We start from the raw sequence: 23,285 nt of genomic DNA, 5'->3' as shown, positions 1-23,285 counted from the left end.
ATCTCAGATTCACAAGACTGTAGACTATGGCTGAACTGGACATATGCAATTTAGATCTGGAAATCTCAGATTCACAAGACTGTAGACTATGGCTGAACTGCACATATGCAATTTAGATCTGGAAATCTCAGATTCACAAGACTGTAGACTATGGCTGAACTGCACATATGCAATTTAGATCTGGAAATCTCAGATTCACAAGACTGTAGACTATGGCTGAACTGGACATATGCAATTTAGATCTGGAAATCTCAGATTCACAAGACTGTAGACTATGGCTGAACTGGACATATGCAATTTAGATCTGGAAATCTCAGATTCACAAGACTGTAGACTATGGCTGAATTGCAATTTAGATCTGGAAATCCCCAAATATATAGCCTAATCTGATTGGCTGGGTGGATTATCCACCGCAACCTGCGACCTTACTATAAAAAGCCAATGCCGCTCAAAATTAAACAGATTGCTTGGAAATCTCAAGAAAATAACACTGCTCCCAAAACTCCTGACTACCCCCCTTCCTCTCCAAGGAGAGAGATTTGTGAATTTAAAAATGTGTTAAGAACTGAACGTGTGTATATATATGTAAAAAGACTGTAATTTTTGTGAAATTAATTTTTTAGTAGATAGAATCCTGTTGTCTGTCCTTTCTAGCGTGTGCAAGCTTCGCTGTTTGCTTTCAGAAAAATTCTACACAGAGGCGGTCAGAATCTAATGTGGAGGTTTCTTGGATGACTAGACATCACTAGCCACAGTTTCAGACATCATGAGCCACAGTTTCCGAAGAAGATCAGAGGTCAGTTGCTTGACCTCAGTACGAGAGACAGTCCACAATGTGTAACATAGCGCATATGAGTGTGTGGGAAAGTATCAGCAGCAGTGAAGGATGGCTGGCTTGCAAAGAGATTAGAAACAGCAGCAGCTGAAAATAAAAACGAATATGTAAATTAGGAAGCGTATGCGAGAAGAAGAAGGGAAAAAAGAAAGAAGGGAGAAAAAATACACCACGTGCTCAGGGAAAGAAGCAAAGTGGATGTTGAAGAGAATGGACACGTAAAGTTGAATACGAAAATGGGCTAGCTGGGCCCAGCAAGTGGTCGGAAGGAAGAGAAACGCATGCCAGACTAAAATGGACAGGTGGCAGCGAGAAATTTTTAAGTTGTACCAAAATTAACAGTAATAAAAACTTTTTAAAAGACTAAAAGTTTTTATTTATTCCTTTACTTTGCGTGCTTGTTACTGTGACAAGTGTAACATGCAACGTTACATATGTATCTATTGACCCCCACCCACTCCCACCAACTATAGGTGAGTGAAATAATAGAGTATACCAGACATGGCAAGAACTCATCCGGCTACAATCATAGCAAAGAATTTTTCTTTCTCTCTCTATCAAAAACCAAATGGGACAAAGTACCTTTCCTAGAACATCTCATCAGTCGAACACGCTATCATGAGTTTTCTTTCTAACTGACTACAACCCGATCATTTTTAAGTCTAATGTAAACAAATATTTGTTGAGCTGTATTCTTAAATAATTAATTCCTTTTAAGTCATGGTTGTAGTCAGTAGCTAACTTTGGTATAGCACTCTCGGAAGCGCTGACAAGGCAAATCAGTTCCTTGACTTTTATTGTTCATCTGTATTTCTATTGTGAAGTGATTTATTGAAAATAGAATAAAAGAACATTACCGAAAAGTATACAATAAAAATTAAAAAAATGATACAGAGAAAAATAATGTAATTAGTCTTTATTTGCACTTTTAATGACAAAATTTTAAAAAATAAGTTTTTATTTGAAATTTTATCAGAAATATGTTTATGAAATTATAAAAATAAAAGCTTTTTTAATTTTAAAAATAATTTTTTTTTATTTGAATTCATATAATATATATTCATGAAATTATAAAAAAAAATTATTGAAATCAAAATGATAAATGAATTTATTGAAATCAAAATAGCAAAATTTAAAACATCATAAAAAAAAACTGTACCCAATAGATAATATTCCCAAAATAGTTATCTTTGATTCCCCACTGCCACGGGAATTCTTGCAGATGACTATCGAAAAAAGACTAATTGTATTAATTTTATCTGTAAAATTTTGTTAATTTTTAGTGTATATTTTTCAATAATGTTCTTTTCTCATATTTTATTTCAATAAATCGCTTCTCAACAGAAATACTGAAGAACAATAAAAATGAAGCAACTGATTTGCCTTGTCACCGCTTTAAGTAGCGCTATACCGGAAGTTAGGAAGTACGTTAGCTGACCATAACTTAAGTAATCTACCTATTCCACCCATTGTTTCTAATCCTCTTGTAATGGCAATCATCGTCCAAACAGTAACCCTTATCCTTGAGTGACCCTTTTGCCTTGATAAGCGGTGTTTCATTGGTAAAAAAAAAAAAGACTCAAGATTAGGACAACTAATTTATTCCAAAATAATACCAGTTATTCTCTGCTTATTGAAGCATTTCTTCTGGTCATATTAAATTCACTATAAACTCTTTATCATGAAGGCATGCTTTCAGTATTATCTCTTGAGGCAGAAAGAGGCCAGTAAGTCAGAGACAGAGCCTTCAAGAGCACTGTACAAAATTGATCTAAATTTAGTATGAAGAGCTCTTGAGGTTAAAATTAATACGCTATTAGTAGCTAGCAGGACCTGTATTCTGGCCTTGCCTACTGAAAATATGGCATAAAGCCAGAACAGATCTGGTAAATGACCCCCCCCCCTACTCCTCTTGAAAACAAATTAAAACTACAGTTGTTAGTGGTTACTGGCAATTAGTGCTAGTTTGGAGCCCTTACTGGTGGGTATTAGTGTTTACTTGTGGGCACCGGCTACCTTTGTAACTGGCAGTCACTGGCAGCCATGATTAGTGATGGCCTCCATTGGAATGTTCCAAACTGAAATCTCAAATCTGAAATTTCAAAGCAATTACTTGCATTTACTGGTGGGTACTGGCTTCCTCTGCAACTATCAGTCACTGTCGATCAGTGTTGGCTCTCATTGGACTGTTGTAAAATGAAATCACCTGTTTTAAATTTTCAGACACTGTCATCCAGTGGCGGACACTGCCATCTAGTGGCAGTCAATGATGCTTAGTACTGTTTTGAGATGGTTACTTGCATTTATGGGTAAACACTTGTTGCCTTTACGATTGTTACTGTCAGTTCCTGGTGTTCACTGTCAATTACTGGTGGCTATGACTAGTATCAGCTCCATTAGACTGCTCTAAAATGAAATTGTCTGTCTTCAATGGCAAGCAGTGGTGGTGATTGGCATTTTGAGGCAGTTACTTGCAGTCACTGCCTTCCTCTGCAACTATTGATTATGACCAGTGTCAGGCCTCATTGAACTGCTCTGAAATGAAATCACCTGTCTTCAACACTGTTATTCTGTGGTGTGCATTGTCGGTCACTGGCAGTTATAATAGTGAATAGTGGTAACTGGTGATCAGTGCTCTTTTCAGGTGGTCTCTGTCACTTGTCTTCAATTATCAGGCACTGTCATCCAGTGATGGGCACTGCCATCCATGGTGATCATTGCTCTTTTAAAGTGGTTGCTTCATGGCAGGGGTGGGCACTGCTGTTTTTAAGCGGTTACTGCTGCTTTAAGGTGGTTACTTGGGGTGACTGATCACTCATAGTATGCCATGTTTCAATTAAGTACTACATCTCTTGTTCTCTATGTATTCTGTCTTGTTGTAAATACAAACACCTTTTCTAAACTATATCCGTGTCCAAATCATTTAACGATCCCACTAATACTCTACTAGTTTTGACTTCTAGAGATTTATGTACCTTGCACCTGCAACCTCAGTCTTAAAATTGATAGATCTTGTTATGAATTGGTGGACGCCAACTCACACCCTTACAAAATGGTGATTCTCGGTCAGAGTTCTAAAGCATAGTTTATAGTTAGTTAGTTGTGGTTAGTCTTGGTTTTGGTTAGGGTTAGGGTAAAAAGAAACAAAAAACAAACAAAACAAAAAAAAATCAAAACAGTTTGGTTTATATGGTGTAGAAGTATCGGAACTACATTACAACATTACAGAAGACACTTGAATATGCAATAAAATCATTATTTTTATTTATTTATTTATTTTTTTGTAGTGAAATAACTCTTCGCAAACAAACAAATACCCCCCCCCCCAAACAAGGCAAAAGCCGATTCGTGAAGTTTCCCATGAAATCACGGCTATATCTCGGTGGCCGTGGTGAGACTCGCAATTGACGACGTAAGTTTTTATTTTATTTTATTTTTTTTTTAAATAAATATGCTTATTTATTTTCATGAATGTACCTTATATAACGTTTCTTTTTTTTTTTTTTAAATAATTAAAAAAAAAAGATTAACAATTATTTTTCGGCAATATCATCTACTAGATACGTATTTACTATGTAGTTTAAATTTAATTTTATGTGAAATATCCATATTTTTTAAACTCATCTATTCATATTTTGGAACTGTCAATAATATTCATTCATTTATGTGTAAATGTGTATGTAAATAAATATATTTAATATCGAAAAAGTTATATGCGATAAAATCACGAAATAAACAGTAAACATAGTTCTAAAAAAGTTTCTGGATATTCTTATTTATTATATTTAAAGGCAATATTGAAAAGCAACAAAAAAAAAGAACTCGCGGAACTTTTTCAGCAAGGATGCCAAATCGACTGTCACCGCCTATTTTCTATTAAGTATCACGGGGCAATAGCCCGAATGATTTTATATGCGTAATTGCCGGACTGTTCTAATAATTGTACAACTGAATCAAGATTTTAATAAAATAAATCAAATAAGTGGGTACTTTAACAGTAAAAGTCATTGCTAGGAACTCTCCTGCGTAAGAAGGTTATAAAAGTGAAATGGGGCCGCCGTTTGTTGACATGTGCTTTTGTTTTGTAGAAAACCAAAATGTGATCTGAGTCAGGTTTCTTTAAAGAATCAATGAATACGCTTACTAACAACAACAAAAATAATACCAGTTTCTATTATCGACTGTTGTTTCTTAAATTTCGTTAAGGTAAGTAGTTGTTTTTTACTTGATTATTTTTTTCTTCGAAACGTTTCTCGTGAGTAAAAGAAAACAAGGTATATGCTTAAGTTTTAAATCTGAGTTTTGTTTACAGCAGTCTAAAATAACACCCGACTCGAAGTCGAACAGCGTTTGTTTACGTACTTCGAATCGAATATTCCTCCAACTCCCAGCATTAACCGGAATGAATTAATACACCAGATCACAACCTTGAACACTAAATTATCATTTTTATTCTTGTTAGTGCCGGTGAGGATTCCTAGTTAGAGTTTGATTTAATTAAAATAATAATAATAATAATAATAATAATAATAATGATCATAAAAATATAGAAAATACAGATGTACGTACCCGTCAAGGAACAAAGATGTCATATTCCAAAATTCACGTCAATTGATCAAGTATTTTTGGTAAATGTTACTTTTAACTGTAACACACACAACGCCGACCATTCTAGTTTGAGATTTTTTGGAGGTTTTCAAGGCCACTGAAAACGGATCTGGCATTTAAACCCGTCACAAATTTACCGTTCTGTTGTTTTTAAGACCTATTTCTAGAGAACATTTTCTTACGGATAACTGTCATTTTGTAACTGTTGTGCATGCACGCCCCTCCCCATAAAAAACGGAGACGGAAAACTGCCATGTCGTCAATATCACCACCACCATGTGAATTAAAAAAAAAAAAAAAAAAAAAAAAAAAGATACAGGTATAGACAGCATTTTTCCACCCTAAAAAAAACTGGGGGATCACTTTCCTATATTAATTTAACGTAAAATGAGCACTCATTTTTTGCCCCCCTTTTTTTTGTTAGGGCTTAAAATGGATAACTGTGGCCTGGTAGACCAACACAAAACCTACCTTAAAAAATTGTTTTCAAGGTGTTTTCGAGTGTGCTGAAACCGAATATCGCATTTAAATTTTTTGCAAATAAGTAGTTTTCTGGATATTAAACAATGTAATTCTTTTTTTATAAGTGGTGGCCATTGTTGTACCCGCAAGCGCGCATAATTTTTGCATAGTTATCACGGTTGAAAAAATGTATCCACCTGTAATTATGTGTTTTTTTGGTATTCATGCGCTCACGCGATGGTGGTGGTGGTGGTGGAGGAGGAGATATTGATGGCATAGCAGTTTTCCGTCTCCGTTTTTTTTTTTTTAATGTGCAACAACTACAAAATGACGGTATTCCATAAGGAAATATTCTCTAGAAACAGGTTTTAAAAACAACAGAACGGTAGATTTGTGATGGGTTTAAATACCAGATTCTTTTTCAGTGGCCCCCAAACCCCTAAAAACACTAATTAAAAAAAAAAAAAAAAAAAAAAATTTCGCACAGAATAAGAATGTAATTGACACTAGAATGAGCTAATTTCACATTGTAAACACATTCAAATACAACCAGCTCAAAAGATAAGCGATCATCATAAGTTTTCATTGAAATAAAATTTTGAAATGAAAATCTTACATTTTACGCAAGTTAAAAGTATATAGATTAGTAGATAATTTGGGTTTATATTACTGTACACATAGATTCGAAAAAGTTGTCAAAAAACAAATATATAACAAATAAATGTTATCAAAGGCAAGATAAGTTACTTTTCTGCCAAACTGGATATATTTTTCGTGTTTTTAATCAATGTAACATGTTTATTCAGCTCGAAAACCGATTTATTGGAAAATTCAAGATGGCGCCTAACTCTCTCTTTAACACGGTAAGTTGTGGAAAAGGTGTTAATAGTATTTTGTCTAGTCTTTTATTTATAACACCTTTTCCACAACTTACCGTGTTAAAGAGAGAGTCAGGCGCCATCTTGAATTTTCCAATAAATCGTTAAACACTGTATGGTTTTCGAGCTGAATGTTACATTGAATAAAAACACGAAAAATATATCCAGTTTGGTAGAAAAGTAACTTATCTTACCTTTGATAACATTCATTTGTTATATATTTGTTTTTTGACAACTTTTTCGAATCTATGTGTACAGTAATACAAACCCGATAATTTAATTCTAGTGTGTTTGCTATAAATCACTTGTTTTTATCTTTTGTTCACGAGTTTTTAACTGTTAACTATTCTGATATTTTTATAAAATCTCACCTGAAAGCTCTCAGTACTGTCTGCGATTTCCCTTTAAGAAAATTGTCCATAGGTAGGCATGTTTTGCTCTATTATCCCAGCAATCATTTCCAAAAAAAGAAAAAGAAAATTACTACCTTTTTGTATTTTAGGTTTGCTATTTTTATATGTTTATTTTCTCAGACTTGATGACCAGCTACTAAGAAATATTTAGCAGGAAAAGAAGAAAATCTTTGGTTGAACATTTATTTGAAAAGATATCCATCGCTATGAAGATGAATAATACAAACAGTGAAAGTGATACGGAAGATGGATGTGGGGATGACCAAGAAGAGGAATTTACCTGGAAAAAACCGCTTGAACTTTTTGCAGAAAAAGAAATGGTTAAAATTTGTGCTCCGATGGTCCGTTATTCCAAGTAAGTTTTTTTTTTTTCAGACTTTGAAGCCTCATAGAGGATGCCTTTTTCTCTTCCCTGCAACCTCTTTTTCACAGAAGAAATGTTGCGAGTCTGTCTCTGCTTTATCATTTGAGCTCCAATCTATGGTCCCTCCTCACCAAATTTTCGCGAAAAACACTCGTCTAGCTGAAAAAAACTATCAATAATTTCCCTCACTCTTTATCTGTGCCTAAAACTAAACATAGATTCCGTGAATAAAGTTTTCATCTTAGAACTGTACACCCGGGGAACTGTCTTCTGTTTGCCTGCTTTACAATATGGATGTCTTCAAATTCAATGTAAACAAGTTCTTGATGAGCCGTTCCACTTAAGTTAACAAATTTATTGAATTTTCGTTACTAACGATTACTATATTCTCCAATTGACTACTGTACACTCATTGACCCTTATCCTAGACACAGTGGGCCCAGAGGTGGAAATAGCCTAAAAAAAAAACTTTCTCTATGTACCTTGAACTATAGAAATTCTGTAAGTAAATAAAATTTCTGAACAAACAAAAAAAAAATTAGGTCTGTAGCATCACGTGAAGTGATTTTATGCTATCTCAAACCTAGCGGAAATTCAAAATCGTGTCGAGATCATATTCTTGACTACATATGAACCTTATCATATAAACTAAGCCAGAATTTGTAAATAAAATGCCATAATGGGTTTTTTGATGTTATTTTTTCAATTTGTATAACTAAATTCATCTTTTTTTTCTAACAGAGGTCTTGTTTGTGGTATAATAGATGAAATTTTGATAAGATAAAAGCTTATTTAGTGAAATTTTACCTTAATGTTTCAGCAAAATTGTCATTTATTTTTTGTTCAATTCCTCAAATAGCTCAAAAACCGCTAAGATTTACATATCAAAGTATATATGTTTCAAAAAATATAGCCTAAGACCTTTCTAACTATGTCAAATTTGTTTTGTAAATCTTAGCAGTAAATTTTTTTTCTGACAAATAGAATTTTCATTTTTCCGGGATCTGGGACCAAATTACCAAATTCGGGCATTTTGCCAAAGTTTTAGTTTGCTTTTACATGTTCTATCAAATATTTTGAGTATTCTATTATTCTATATGACCATTCAGTTAATGTCTATGCTTTTTTCTTCATTACAGGTTATTATCGGGTTAACTGAAGTTTAAAAAAAAGAAATTATCATATTCAGATGGCAGGCAACAATGTTCTCACCACAGAATATCAGGTCTTCGAAGCCATCATTAGTCAGGCTGCATTATTTCTTCTTTTAATAAAATCTTTACATCTTAACGTGTTTCAAAAACAGTTTTGTCTGTTTCTTCAAAGTTTTTCAAATTTTAAAAGATGCTTCCAAGAGCTTTAATAACGATTTTTAGATTTGTATGTTTAATGGGAGATAACTCTTTTTTGTAACTTGAGGATATTTCTCCTGTCAAAAGATGTGAAATGTGGGTTATCTGCCCTTGGTGAGGCATTGAGACAGGGTTTACTGTTCTTGTCACATACATGATATTATGGGATTGAATTCAAGATGGACCCTACTTAAAAACACATTAAAATTTATTAACATCATAGCTGAATCATCCATAGTACTATGTTTTTAATAAATTATGACCAAAGAATCATTTTCATCTGTTTTATTTATACATCTTTTTACACATGTCTCACCATTCAATCACCGACATTACAAACCATACGTTTCTTAAAATTTTCATTTTTAAAAACTTTCATTCATTCTAAACAAAGCATATTTACACTGAATGTAAGAGGCTACTCTGATAGGGACCAGATTTATAGAAGGGATCAACCTTAATGGGTAGTTAGGCAGCAATATGTCTGTTAACATTACGTTTAAATGTTTGCATGTTGGTATGGTTAGGGAAACAGTAGGTAGAGGGTGCAAGTGTAGTAAGTTCACTGGAACACATTCTGTGGAAGTACTTGTAAAACAAGCATGGGAAATAGGGATGCAATATCGCAGCAACGCGATAGGAGCTGGAGTTTTGCGGACAGTTCAGTTCAAGTCCTATTAGATTAAGTGTAACAATGTTGCATGCCCAGGTCACACCAATTCACCCTGCTTACGAGCTAAGGGTTAGGTAGGGTGTTTTAACAAGAGGTTTAAGAAATTCATTTCTTTCTCTAAAACCCTGGAATATATTTTTTTGCTGATAGGGTGGACAGAAGGAAATTTCTCATCAAAATGAATTCGATATTGGTGACAAGAAGTCTGCCCTGATATCTAGGAAGGTATTGTCATTGGGCCGCATGTTTTATTTTAAATGTCGAATCACCATGTAAGTGATGGAAATTAAACTGAAAGATGGAAGGACATAGTTGATAATAAAGTTTCTTTAAAACAAATGGGTTTGAGAGAGAGAGAAAGAAAGAAAAAGTAAAAAGAGGATTAAAGAGTAATCTCCAAATTGCAAAGGAGAAAAGAGATGATAGTCGGAATTAGGGTTCAATAAAAAACCATTGTGTTATGGAAATTTAGAGGATTTGCTTGCTGACATCAAAGAGTACACATTGCCTTGGGCTTTTGCTCAGGGACCAAAAACCTTCCCAAAAAAGCTAACTACACTGAAAAAAGTAATATACCAGTGACACCAGAGCATCTATAAAAAGGAACACAGTGTCAAACCAATGAACGGCCAACTAAAGTATAAAAGGTATTGCCACATGGACTTAGGGTAATGCGCATTTTGTGTGCTCTGAGCATCAAAGCAGTAGTTCCAGTGACCAGTGAGAGTCTGGTCACCCTTGAAGGATCCATCACTATACAAAGATAAAAATGTAGTCACCAGGACAGGGTTAATGCAGATTTTCTTGTCCATGTGTATGACGAGACCCTGCCCTAGGTGGTATTACATAAGGACTTGTTTTGCACCCTATCCAAGAGGTTAATGGTTGGTGTACCACCTCAGATATGGCATTGCATAGGTGAATAGTAGCTTTATAGAGTACAGGCAGGTGTGAGAAGTTTTCTATCCTAATAGAGGGAGTCTACCTTCTTTGTAGTTGATTTGATAGTATCTTATTTTTAGGATCAACTCAAGAAAATAGCTATTTTCCTTGGACGGAAAAAGGGACGATCACTCTTGGATTTTGAAGTCGGGAGTCAGCCATGACAGTTTGAGATGTACACATGCAGCTCCAAATCAAGAGACTTTCTGATTGCACACTCCATGGTTAAAATTTTCAAAACGTTAATTGTAACTTATTAAATACATCATTCTAGGTACATTTTATGGATGGGAGTTAGCAGCCTGTTTAAAAGTGTAATGTAATCAACAGCAGTGTGTAGATTGGGTATTTTGGGAAAACAACTTGGCAATGCAATTCCAAATGACATGCAATGTAAAAAGGTATGCATTATTTGTTGTTAAAAAAACTATAGTCTGACTATTTACGGTTGAACTGTTGTTTATTTAATTCTATGTAAATTTTGTTGATTGGAGTTAGCAGCCCATTTGAAAGAAGTGTTTATGTCCTATATGTTGTTGTCCTGTTATTGAACTATTTATGAATATGTATCAAACATCCACTCACACACTTGTCTATCTAGTTATTAACCACAATAACCAGCTGACGGTTGTAAGTTTTAGTTTCTTGCCTCCTTCGAATCCATTAGTTTTTCTCTTAGAGAGAGAGAGAGAGAGATGGATGAATCAATCTCTTTTTTCCTTTCTTTCTTGATACTGTCATAGCCATGTCAACACAGCAAGCTAAAAAGTTTTGTTTCTCTTACTATACATTTGTTAGAATCAATTTAAGAAAATAGTTATTTCCCATGGATGGAAAAAGGAGTGATCGGCCTTGGATTTTGAAGTTAGGGAGTTGGCCATGATACTTTAATACACACATACACATGGCTTCAAATTGAGAGACTTTATCATCGCATATCCAGTGGTTAAAATGTTCATAATCTCAATCGTAACTTGTTAAATAAATCCGTTAGACGTTCCACTGAGTTCTTGTATCATTTTTTATGTGGTTATTTCACAAACTTTTAAACTTGTAACACTCATACATACTTATTCCAATTCATGTTGGAGCCTTCTTGGCAGTATCTTCTAAGTATTTATTCCAAACTCAGTTGCATGAGAATGTTAAGCTGAGGAATTTGAACGTTGGACTCTTGGGAAAAGTGCTATCAGCCATAGCAATCAGTAGTTAGAATTCTTCTAATTGTTAAAGGAAAGAAGCTTTGTCTTGGTAGCATTGAATAGCAAAATCTAATGAGTTTATTGTGGTCACCTCACTTCATAGTTTACCCACCCATTGATTTTGACACATATTCAGTTTTTGTTTTTGTTTTTTTTTTTGTATGGGGTTTGCATTCTTGCAGAGATTAAGATAATTTTTCTAAGACTTAAAAGAAAAAAATTTTTTTCTTCCATGAGATCAATTTAATCTCGCTTAGTTCTCACGGTTGAAATAATGAACACCTGAGTCTTTTAAATGACGGATATTTTTTTTTTTTTTTTTTTTTTTTTACATAATGATCACCACTTATCAAGGCCCGGAAGCCACTCAGGGATAAGGGTTATTGCAAGTACATTACGTTAGTGTGGAGATTTGATGAAGTGTTTACTTAAGGGGGCGGTTCATTAGGAATTTGTTAACCTTGAACTTGAAGACATCCAAGTTGTAGTCCGGTGGGAAGCAGGCAGACGGAACAGAGTTCCACAGGCGTGCACTTCTAAGAAAGAAGCTTTGTTCATGGAATCCGCGTTTTGATTTAGGCACAGATATAGAGTGGGGGAAATTTTTCACAGTGGATTCAGCTAGATGGGTGTTTTTCGTGAAAGATTGGCGAGGGGGGACCAGAGATTGGAGTTCAGACGAGCACCTGCCATGGAAATAATGATAAAACAAGGATAGGCTCGCAACGTCTCTTCTGTGAGAGAGATGTTGCAGGGTAGAGAAAAGGGCATCCCCCACTAAGCCACGAAGTCTATTTTGTACTCTGTCAAGGCAGGATAGGCTGTTTTTAGCAGCTGCTGCCCAGATATGGCAACAGTACTTGGCTTTTATACAGATAGAGAATTGCATCAGTAGTGAGATATCTTCTGGAGCGGTAGAAGGATCCCACCATCTTTCCAGCGCCCTTGGCAACAGACTTGATGTACGTGTTCCATTTCAGATCAGGAGTAAAGGTCAAACCCAGAAGCTTGTCAAAACACGGGGCCTCACCCAGACGAGAGCCATCCATCACAATTGATGCCGGATGGGGATCAGAGCGTTGATGATGTAAGGATAGGAGTTTGGTTTTGGATGCATTAAAGGTAACCAGCCACATCTTCCCCCACTGAACCACGCGCTCGAGATCAGAGGAGAGAGAATCAGAGAGAACTTTGTCATTTACAGCCTTTGATGTGTTGCCGTAGATAGTCGTGTCATCAGCATAGATGTCAACGAATGATTTAAGCATGTGTTTAGGGAGGTCATTGATGTAGATCAGGAAGAGAGTTGGGCCCAGGATTGACCCCTGAGGGACTCCAGCATTTACATTGCAGGCCTCCGATTTTTGTCCATCTACCACTACTCTTATGAGCCTATCGGAGAGAAATGATTTAATGATTGAGAAAACATTTCCAGTTATACCGTAGCTGGAAATCTTGTAAAGTAGACCCTTATGCCATACCTTGTCAAAGGCCTTTGATATGTCAAGAGCAATTGCCCTAGAAAGGAAGCCTTTGTCAAGAGATTCACTAATCCTGTGGGATATAACCGTCAGCACATCTGCGGTAGATCTTGCAGAGCGGAAACCATATTGTGTGTCACTAAGAAGGTTATTCCTGCTGAGGTGGTTGACTATTTCTCTATTTAATATGGATTCCAGCAACTTACTCATAACACACAGGAGACTTATTGGTCTGTACTGAGAGGGAGATGACTTATCACCTGAATTCTTAAATACAGGGCAAACTGATGAGGTCTTCCAGGGAGTCGGAAAGCATTTCTCCTTAAGGCAGCGCTTAAATAGTTTCGTAAGTATGGGAGCAAGTTCTGGTTGAAGCTTTTTTAACACTATAATTGGTATGCCATCAGGGCCAGTTGCTTTACTGGAATCTAGGTTCTTGATTAGCTTGGCGACCTCATGCACGGATATTTGTATGTTACCTAGCTTGTTCTGTGTTATAGGAGGAAATATGGGGAGTTGATGGCCTTCGTCGCATAGGGTAGAATTAGCTGCAAAGTTCTTTGCAAATAGTTTGGTCTTGTCTGACGCTGACGAGATGACCTCTGGTCCATTGATAATGGTTGGGATAGAACGCACACTTCTGTTCAGGATCCTATTTGTTATTTGCCAAAACTGGTGGGAACCAAGCCGCTGATCAGCTACCTTGGATTTAACAGACTGGGCATATAGCTCTCTTGCATTTTTTATTACAACCTCAACAACTATATTTGCTTCAATCTTTCTCTATCTACAGGATGCTTCATAAAAATGATCTCAGGAAATTTAGCACAATTATTTTACATAGACATGTATAGTCGTTAGAAATAGGAAACTGTTGTTAATAAGAAAAGCATTGTTAAAACTACAAATACTACATGCAATGCTTGACGTACTATTCATGAGCAGTTACACAATGTTATAGACTGTTCAGCTGACTTCTAGTCACCCTTGGATTACTTCATATGGGATGTTCATAGTTTCAACAGAATTTTTAAGGAAATCAACAAACCTATCTCCTAGAAAAATGGTAGGAGCCTTCTATCGATCCAGTAGATATCTCACTGCTGATGCAATTCTCAACCTATATCAGGTATGTCCAGGAATGAAGTACTGTTGCCACATCTAGGCAGGAGTTACTAGGAAAACCTTATCCTGCCTTGATAGAGTCCAAAATAGATTTTGTTGCCTAGTAGAGGATACCCTTTTCTCTTCCCTGCAACCTCTTTCTCACAGAAGAGATGTTGCGAGCCTGTCTCTGCTTTATTGTTATTTTCATGGCAAGTACTCGTCTAAGCTCCAATCTATGGTCCTCCTTCACCAAACTTTCACAAGAAACACTCGTCTAGCTGAAAACACTATTAATAAATTCCCTTACTCTTTATCTGTACCTAAACCTAAACGTAGATTCCATGAACAAAGTTTCTTTCTTAGAACAGCACACCTGTGAAACTGTCTTCCATTTGCCTGCTTTCCAGCTGACTACAATATGGCTGTCTTCAAGTCCAATGCAAACAAGTTCTTGATGAGCCGTTACAAATGTTCCGAATCTCCACTACTAACGATTACTCTGATTCTGATACTGTTCACTTTTTAATGCTTATCCTCGCTTGGCCTCTTGACCTTGATAAGTGGTGACTCCTATGTAAAAAAAAAAAAAAACCCCAAAAAAAACTGTACTGACATCAATTGCATCGGCTTTGTAAACATTTCATAGGTGCCAGTGAATGTTGATTGGTTCAATTTTTTCTACATGGAAGAATTCAATCACACATCTCTGCTTCTAACAGATGTCCATGACAAGAGTTGACTTTTTAGTCTTACACTGTCAATATCTGCAGCAGAGAGATGAAATTTTCAGGTCATGAATGCATAAGTTCAGTCATATCATAAGAAAACAATTCGCAATGCTCTCTGATCCATTTAGGCAGAATAAAATAATAGGAGGCATTACTTTTGGAACATTCCTCGTATATTGTATTTCCCTTAGTCTGTTTATCTGTTCCACTTTTTCTCGGAAACCACTGGTTCGATCTGGCTTAGATGCATGCGCATTTGTTGCCGTCTTGTGGCCATATTCATTCATTATTTACATTGTTGGGGAACATTTGTTTAAGTAGGTAAAATATATGTGCAAATCCATAACGTTAGTCGTCTTTTTTTCTTTTTTTTTTTTCATAAGAGTCACCACTTACCAAGGCCGAAAGGTCACTTGAGGATAAGGATTAATGAGTGTACAATGGTCACTGAGACAACAGCGTATTAATAGTTATTGGTGGAAATGGGGTAGAAGTAGATTATTTATGGGGGAGCAGCTCAAAAAGAACTTGTTTACATTAGTCTTGAAGATGACTATAGTCAGCTGGAAAGCAGGCCAGCAGAATAGAGGTCCAGAGATGGGCAGTTCTAGCAGAGGTTTGTTTATGGAATTTGTGTTTAGATTTGGGCACAGTTAGAGAGTGGGAGAAACTGTTCATAGTTGTTGTAGCAGACAAGTGATTTTTTTTGTGAAAGTTTGGCAAGAGGTGTGCGGGGAGGAGACCCTAGATTGAAGATCAGATGAGCTAAATCATTGTCTAAATGTAAATTTCCTTATTTTCTGTAGGGCAAGCTGTAGTAAGTAATAACAAGGTCCTGAGCTAAGCATAGGTTTGCACAAACTTGGTTAGGGTTACACAGCACGCATTTGGCAAACAGGTTCTTATATATTTAAATTGTGATAACAGACGTTGCCACATCTGGGCAGGAGCTGCTAGAAAAGGACTTGTCCTGCCTTGATAGAGTTCAAAATACCCTTTTTTCTTCCCTACGATCTATATCTCACAGAAAAGATATTACGAGTTTGTCTCTGCTTTATCGTTATTTTCATGGCAAGTGCTCGACTGAGCTTCAATCTATGGTCCTCCCCCCTCGTCAAACTTTTACAAGAAACACTCGTCTAGCTGAAAACACCATCAATAATTCCTCCCACTCTTTAGCTGTGCCTAAACCTAAACGTAGATTCCATGAACAAAGCTTCTTTCTTAGAAGTGCACACCTGTGGAACTGTCTTTTGTTTTCTGATTGTCTTCAAGTCCAACGTAAACAAGTTCTTAATGAGCCATTCCACTTAAGTTAACAAATTTACGGAATTTCCATTACTAACGATTACTATATTGTCCAATTGACTACTGTACACTCTTAACCCTTATCCTCGAGTGGTCTCTAAGCCTTTATAAGTGGTGATTCCTATGTAAAAAAAAAAAAGACACTCGACAAGTATTTTTTTATGAAAATTGCACAATGATTATTTTTATGGTATTACTCATGTAGTAGTATAAATGTCCTATAAGTAAAAGCTTAATTAGGAACATCTGCATTCTGTAGGCAAAAATGATCCAGCTATTTTAATCTGAAGCCAGATCTGCAGCATCTCTCCAATTCTCTCTAGCGATTTTTTTTTTTTTTTTTTTTTTGCCTCAAGTTCATTTCAGATATTCTTCTTTTCCAGACATGCATCCACTGAAATAATTGGTTAGCAATTCTCACTGGGTCTAATCGTAAGTCATGTCTGAGCCAACCTAGACATTTTTGTCAACTACGCTCCAGCCCCTGTCCCATCACCGCAATGTTGCATCCCTGTATCTGTTTTACAAGTATTTTGATGGAAGGTATTCTGATGAACTCATTACATTTGTGTTCCCTCGACATACATATCCCCGACAATCCCATTTAGCAACAAAATCACACCCCTTCACCATTGATGTTCCTAAATGTAAAAAAGTTTTCTACTCTAATAGCTTCTTCCCAGAACAACTAGACTTTGGAATTCCCTTCCTGCTGCCTGCTTCCCTAACTGTACTGATATGCAGAAGTTCAAATGTAATGTAAACCAACACCATAATCTTTCTTAGGCATTGTCCCAATTAGTAGCCCCTTACGTCCAAGTGGCAATATGCCTTGTTTGGGGATGAAGGTGAGTATTAAATAAAAAAGAAGGTCAGTGATGAAACCAGCGAAATACATGTGTGTGTGTATGTGTATATATATATATATATATATATATATATATATATATATATGGGTAGTTTTTTTGTTTATATCTGTTATAAGCACTGACTGAAATTTGAAGAATAAATAAGTATTAAATACGTTTGAAGCCAAAATTGCAACGCAAAATTTATAAAATCAACGAGTGTTTATTTTTTAAGAAGTATATTTCGAAGTAAAACTCGTTACTTATCCGACCACGCGTTACCTATCCGACTTCATAAAAACGCTGCAGTTAAACATCACGTGGACTCTTCATCTAACTTTCTTCCACTCGACATCATGGCGAAGAAAAAGAGAAAAAAAAAACACAAAAGGGAGCTTTACTCCGAAATATATTTCTTAAAAAATAAACATTCGTTTATTTTTTAAATTTTGCGTTGCAATTTTGGCTTCAAACGTATTTAATATGTATTTATTCTTTATATATATATATATATATATATATATATATATATATATATATATATATATTCCAGGGAGAAAGATATCCAAAAATTAAGAATAATTGAATTTCAGCAAAGATCGTTGATAGTGCTAAAGAGAGCAAATTATATTTTTTATTCTATATGTAAATACAGTCATATCTTGCTCTGATGTGCAGACCATTTCAATCATCTTTGATTTCATCAGGCAAGAAAAATTAAAATACAAAATTAAAATTAATGTATGTATGTATGTATGTGTATATATATATATATATATATATATATAACTACTTCATTTATTCACATAAATTTAATATACGAAAGTATAGATTTATGCGTAAACTTTAAGTATTTACTTCAAAAGTGCTCAATACGTAGGTACAGCTAGTTAGTAATTTATAAAATATATATGGCGATTAAGCTACACTGAATATTCTGCGTTTCATCCAACTATAGGATTCGTCAGGCTTATGCGCGAATTCTGTCGTTGCTTCTTGTTTTTATATATGTTGAGGATTTCTAGTTGGCCAATCAGCTTTCTAGTATCCACCGCGCCCCTTCCTATCAGCCAATGGGCATGCATTTTATCAAACAAAGGATCTGTTTTAGAGCTAGGTTAGTGGTTTTAGGTGGCCGTTCTCCTTTTTTTTTTTTTTTATATACATATAAATATACCTATGTGTACACAATAATGCACATATATATACATATATATATATATATATACCGTAAATAAAAATACTAATAACGAACAAGATAAATGCAATTGTAGACACCGCACACTTTGCCCAGTCCAAAACAAATGTTTAACAAAAAGCGTAGTTTATCAAGCAACAATATTTGCGAAAGAAAACCCGAATAACAAGAAATATTACATAGGCATGACTTCCTTAGATTTCAAAACCCGATACTATGACCACAAAAGCACATTCAAAAATAAAAAACACCGTATAAAAACAACACTAGCGAATAAATACTGGGAACTCAAAGAAAGCGGACATTCGCCGGTAGTCGAATGGAAAATAATGAGACAAGCTACCACATGCAGACATTTAGACGACCCATGTAAATTATGCCTCCATGAAAAATTTTCTATCCTGTACTTTAAAGAACCTCAAAATCTATTTAACTGTAGGCAGGAAATAGCAAACAACTGTGTTCACAAAATAAAACTTACTCTAGGATAGCGATACAAAATAGCTTTAAAACTAACAATAACAATAGAAAACAAACAAATAAATAAATTAAATAAACATGAATATACATAAACGATCACACACATATATGCATATATATATATATATATATATATATATGTGCATTATTGTGTACACATAGGTATATTTATATGTATATATAAAAAAAAAAAAAAAAAAGGAGAACGGCCACCTAAAACCACTAACCTAGCTCTAAAACAGATCCTTTGTTTGATAAAATGCATGCCCATTGGCTGATAGGAAGGGGCGCGGTGGATACTAGAAAGTTGATTGGCCAACTAGAAATCCTCAACATATATAAAAGCAAGAAGCAACGACAGAATTCGCGCATAAGCCTGATGAATCCTATAGTTGGATGAAACGCAGAATATTCAGTGTAGCTTAATCGCCATATATATTTTATAAATTACTATATATATATATATATATATATATATACCTTTCTAGGAGAAGCAAATCTCTGATTTAAAAAACCATAAAGCGGAAGACCAGTACCCGCATTAAGCTGGTCTTCAGTTCAATTTGTTGCTGGCTATCTTGCTCTTGCTTGTTGCTGGATCTCAACATTTTGAACCGAGAGAGAGACTTAGCTGTCGTACAAAGCTAAGACTCTGTAACATCATATTTGTATAGATACTCCCTCAGACATTTGGGCTCATGGATTTTAAATGTCTGAGGGAGTGGCACTCGTCTGACAAGACGTTGCAATCATCATATATATATATATATATTACACCAATAATTTTCCGAGGTTGTCTCTTTATGTTGCTTATGCAAAGGTAAATACATATTCAAAAATAGAAAGCAAAAACGAATTTCTAAATATTCCTAGCTAATGCCAGTTAGATACAAAAAAGAACGAATTGGTAATAATTTATATGATAATAGCCAACTTTCTCTGAAGGAGGAAGTTTATAAGGAATATCAGATTTATACACGATCCCCAGCCACATGTATATCCCAGTCATGGGGAGATGGCATACAGTGCCTGGTATTCACAAATGGTCACCCATCTAGTACTGGCCAAGCTTCACATCGCTCAAGTTTGTTATTCAGATGAAAATTAGTGTGTCAATGTTATGCTGTAGAGGTACAACTCATTATGAATAGGAATGGGTTGAAATATTAATTTGTCTCCAGAATCCTGGATATAAGCTGATACACAAGAATAGGCAACACGAAGTTCGCAGCAAACAATGTCAGATAAAAAATTATTTTATTTTTCTAACAAAAAATATAGAGAAATCGATAAATATTTCATAAAGTAATATATTTTCATAATATTAAAAACAAATTGATAATGATGAAATCATTAAGATTTTTATTATTTTATGCAAAAACTAATTAAATAAATAAAGCAAATCATTTTATCTGATACTGTTTGCTGCGGACTTTGGGTTGCCTATTGCTCTGCATCACCACTTGTCCATATACCTATAAAAGTGAGAATGTGTGTCTGAGTGAGGACACTTCTCAACCTATATACTCAACGAATATTTGATCTACAGGTATAAAATTTGGTATATAGGGTATTCAGATATGTGGAAAACTTTTTAATTGGTTTTCATCAGGAAAAAAAAGGCTGGTCAAGGGTCAAAATAAAAAAAATTGGTACTGGGCGGGGTCATCGGATTTTTATCTGTTTGTCAACTGTTTCATGAGGTTTGAAAACACTTTTTAAAGATCATGGCAAACTGGTTTAATGGTTATCGTACTTGACTTACTGTTTTTAGGATCTGGTTTCGTCTTGGCTAGAGTATTTTTTTTTTACTTAAAAGAAGTGAACTGTTTAGAAAAAACATTACTTGAATGCACATGTCTCAGTTTCTTGCTGTTTTTTTTTCACTTCAATTTTTTTAACGTGCAATGTCAGTGCACCTTCTAGTAAATATATAATAATATATAATATAGTTAATAATGATCATTAATAATAATAATATATTTGTAAAATGAATGATTTCATTTTTTTTATTTTCAGGTTACCATTCCGTTTACTTGTTCGTAATTATGGTGTTGATTTGACTTACACTCCAATGATTGTGTCAAAAAGTTTCTTGTGTTCTCTCAAGGCACGTGACAGCGACTTCACAACATGCAAAAGTAAGAAGACATTCATTTTTGAAATACGGATCTGATTTCAATGATTATGAGAACCACTGAAATGTGGGAAGAAGTGTTTTAAACAGGAACAGAGAATGTGTATCACACTCTTCAAAGTAAATAAGATATTTCAAATTTCTTTTCTTAAACTATAGACAAATTGCGTAAAATGTTTCACTGACTCTGAAAACTTAATAGGGGCTTAAACTTTACAAATGCGATACTATGCCCCGCTCCCACATACAACTGGGACTACCAAGAGAGATTAGTTAGAAAAGGAATGAAAATAAGACATTTAAAACAACAGATCTATTGAACACTACATACAGAAATGACATAGGTTTAAATTAAGGCTAGACAATCAAAAGGAGGGGATGATTTTCGAAAATATTGCCGAAAAAAGCGACCCCCCCCTTGTTGAAAAGTGCCCAGTTGAGGGTGAAGAAATTAATGTTTTTAGCCAATTTTTCGGTATTTTTTGTCTGAAGGGTCGAGATTCAAATGATACTGATCTTGTGAAAATCCGTTGTCTCTGTTGAAAGTTTTAGGCATACATGCAAACCTACATACATACATTTATTGGTAGCTCAAATTTTCGACCCAAACCCTATCTCTGAATACCCTTCATGTAAAATTTCAAATGTTTAGACCAGAAATTGTCTGAGTAATTTGGTAGAGACCGCAGATGTAAAATTTAAAAAACTTTAATCCCTATTATGACCCCTTAACATTTATTGTTTTGGGTTCCAATCAAGTTATTAAGTTAGATCCATGTCCAAGGAACCTATATCTAAAATTTCATTTGCTTATACCGAAATCTGACGGAGGAATTTGGTAGAGTTCTGAAAGGTCAAATTGTTGAACTTTGACCCCTTAGCAGCCAAATTTCAGGCTTAAAATGGATTACAAAGATTTTCCCAAATATATCAAATTTCGAGTCTGTAGACTAAAAATTGACAGAGTTATTGTGTAGGGAAATGTACACAGACAGACACTTTCACTTTTATAGATATATAGATATATACATCTATATATCTCTCTCTATGCATATATATCTATATATCCCCCCTCTCTCTTTGTCTTTCTCTCTCTATATATATATATATACGCAACTGTACTTACCAGTTGCTGCTTCGTAGTTTGCATACTTTTTTTTCACACTTTTTAAGAAAAACTATCCTATTTTTGCTTACCAATGTATTTTTTCCTTTTAAATAGAATTTCCAAAGTTAAATTTAATTATCATAATATTATTTGCTCATTAAATTGAACGAAATTCTTATAAAAATATAACTGATTTTGTTATAGTGGTGTTGCTTTTTAATCTATATAAAAATATTGTATGCAGATAGTTTTGAAAAACTTGGAGTTTTTTGTTTTTTTTTTAATATACATGAGGATTTGCTAAGGAAAGCTACTCTTTGGAAAAATATCTTTATCTTCCTTTCATTCTAATGAATGAAGGAAAATATCCGCTGTAAATGTTTACTTACTCTGAATAAGTATTTTCAGAAAGAAACTGATACAAAAAAAAAAAAAAAAAATTTCTTCCAACAACATAGTAGAATGGAGAAACAAACAAACAAAAAAAAACCTGGCTAGTTCAAATCATTTATTAATGTCAAACAGATTGCTATTTGGGTCTGACTTTGAAAAATCAATGTGATAACTTTATATGAGTTTATGTCGGATATATCTGTTATATTTCTCTTGGTCTCTCTGTCTGTTCCACTTTTTCTCGGAACTATTGAGCCAATCTTGCTGAAATTTTGCATGGACCTTTTCTATGATAAGGTGCAGCGAACTAAGTATTATGGTATCCGTTCGATGCACATTTAGGGATTAATAGGAATTAGTATTTCATGCAGAGATGGGCAAAAATGTAACCATATTCAATCATCAATTTCACATAAAGCACTCATTCTAAGTCGATGTCTTTTGTCTGTTTTTAATGGACTAAAAGATCTAGTACAGATATGTTTGTCTATTTCAGCTGACCGTCCACTTATCGTCCAGTTTGCTGCCAATTGTGCCAAAGACTATGCGGATGCAGCTGAGATTGTCTTACCGTAAGTTACATTGTTTATTTATTTTTTTTGCTGGACAATTTTCTACAGTCCGCACGGACCCATGGCGCAGTGATTAGAGTACTTATAAAAATCAATTGTAAAAGTAATATTCTCCTGAAGCTTGAAGGTTCAATTCACAGTGTGGGCGATTGAAAAATACAATTGTGAATTACTTAGGCCCTCTACCCAGTCATGG

General features: G+C 34.7%; 1 protein-coding gene across 3 annotated transcripts in view; it reads left to right on the top strand.

Annotated features, from left to right (window-relative positions):
• Positions 1-4,694: 4,694 nt before the first annotated feature.
• LOC145243379 (tRNA-dihydrouridine(20a/20b) synthase [NAD(P)+]-like) overlaps positions 4,695-23,285 on the top strand; it is a 340,728-nt gene continuing 322,137 nt past the window's right edge. For all 3 annotated transcript variants that reach the window (XR_013862859.1, XM_080106212.1, XM_080106213.1), the window contains exons 1-4: positions 4,695-5,041; positions 7,317-7,551; positions 20,899-21,020; positions 23,014-23,089. Coding sequence is in view for 2 of the 3 variants with exons in the window: in XM_080106212.1 (XP_079962338.1) it covers positions 7,403-7,551; positions 20,899-21,020; positions 23,014-23,089 (347 nt within the window). In the remaining variant the exon portion in view is untranslated. The remainder of the gene's footprint in view (positions 5,042-7,316; positions 7,552-20,898; positions 21,021-23,013; positions 23,090-23,285) is intronic.

This window comes from Euprymna scolopes, chromosome 22 (assembly GCF_053919585.1).
Source record: "Euprymna scolopes isolate OS-2025 chromosome 22, ASM5391958v1, whole genome shotgun sequence".
Taxonomy (NCBI): domain Eukaryota; kingdom Metazoa; phylum Mollusca; class Cephalopoda; order Sepiida; family Sepiolidae; genus Euprymna; species Euprymna scolopes.
Note: the sequence above shows the minus strand (reverse complement) of the source record. Positions and strands in the feature narration are given on the sequence as shown.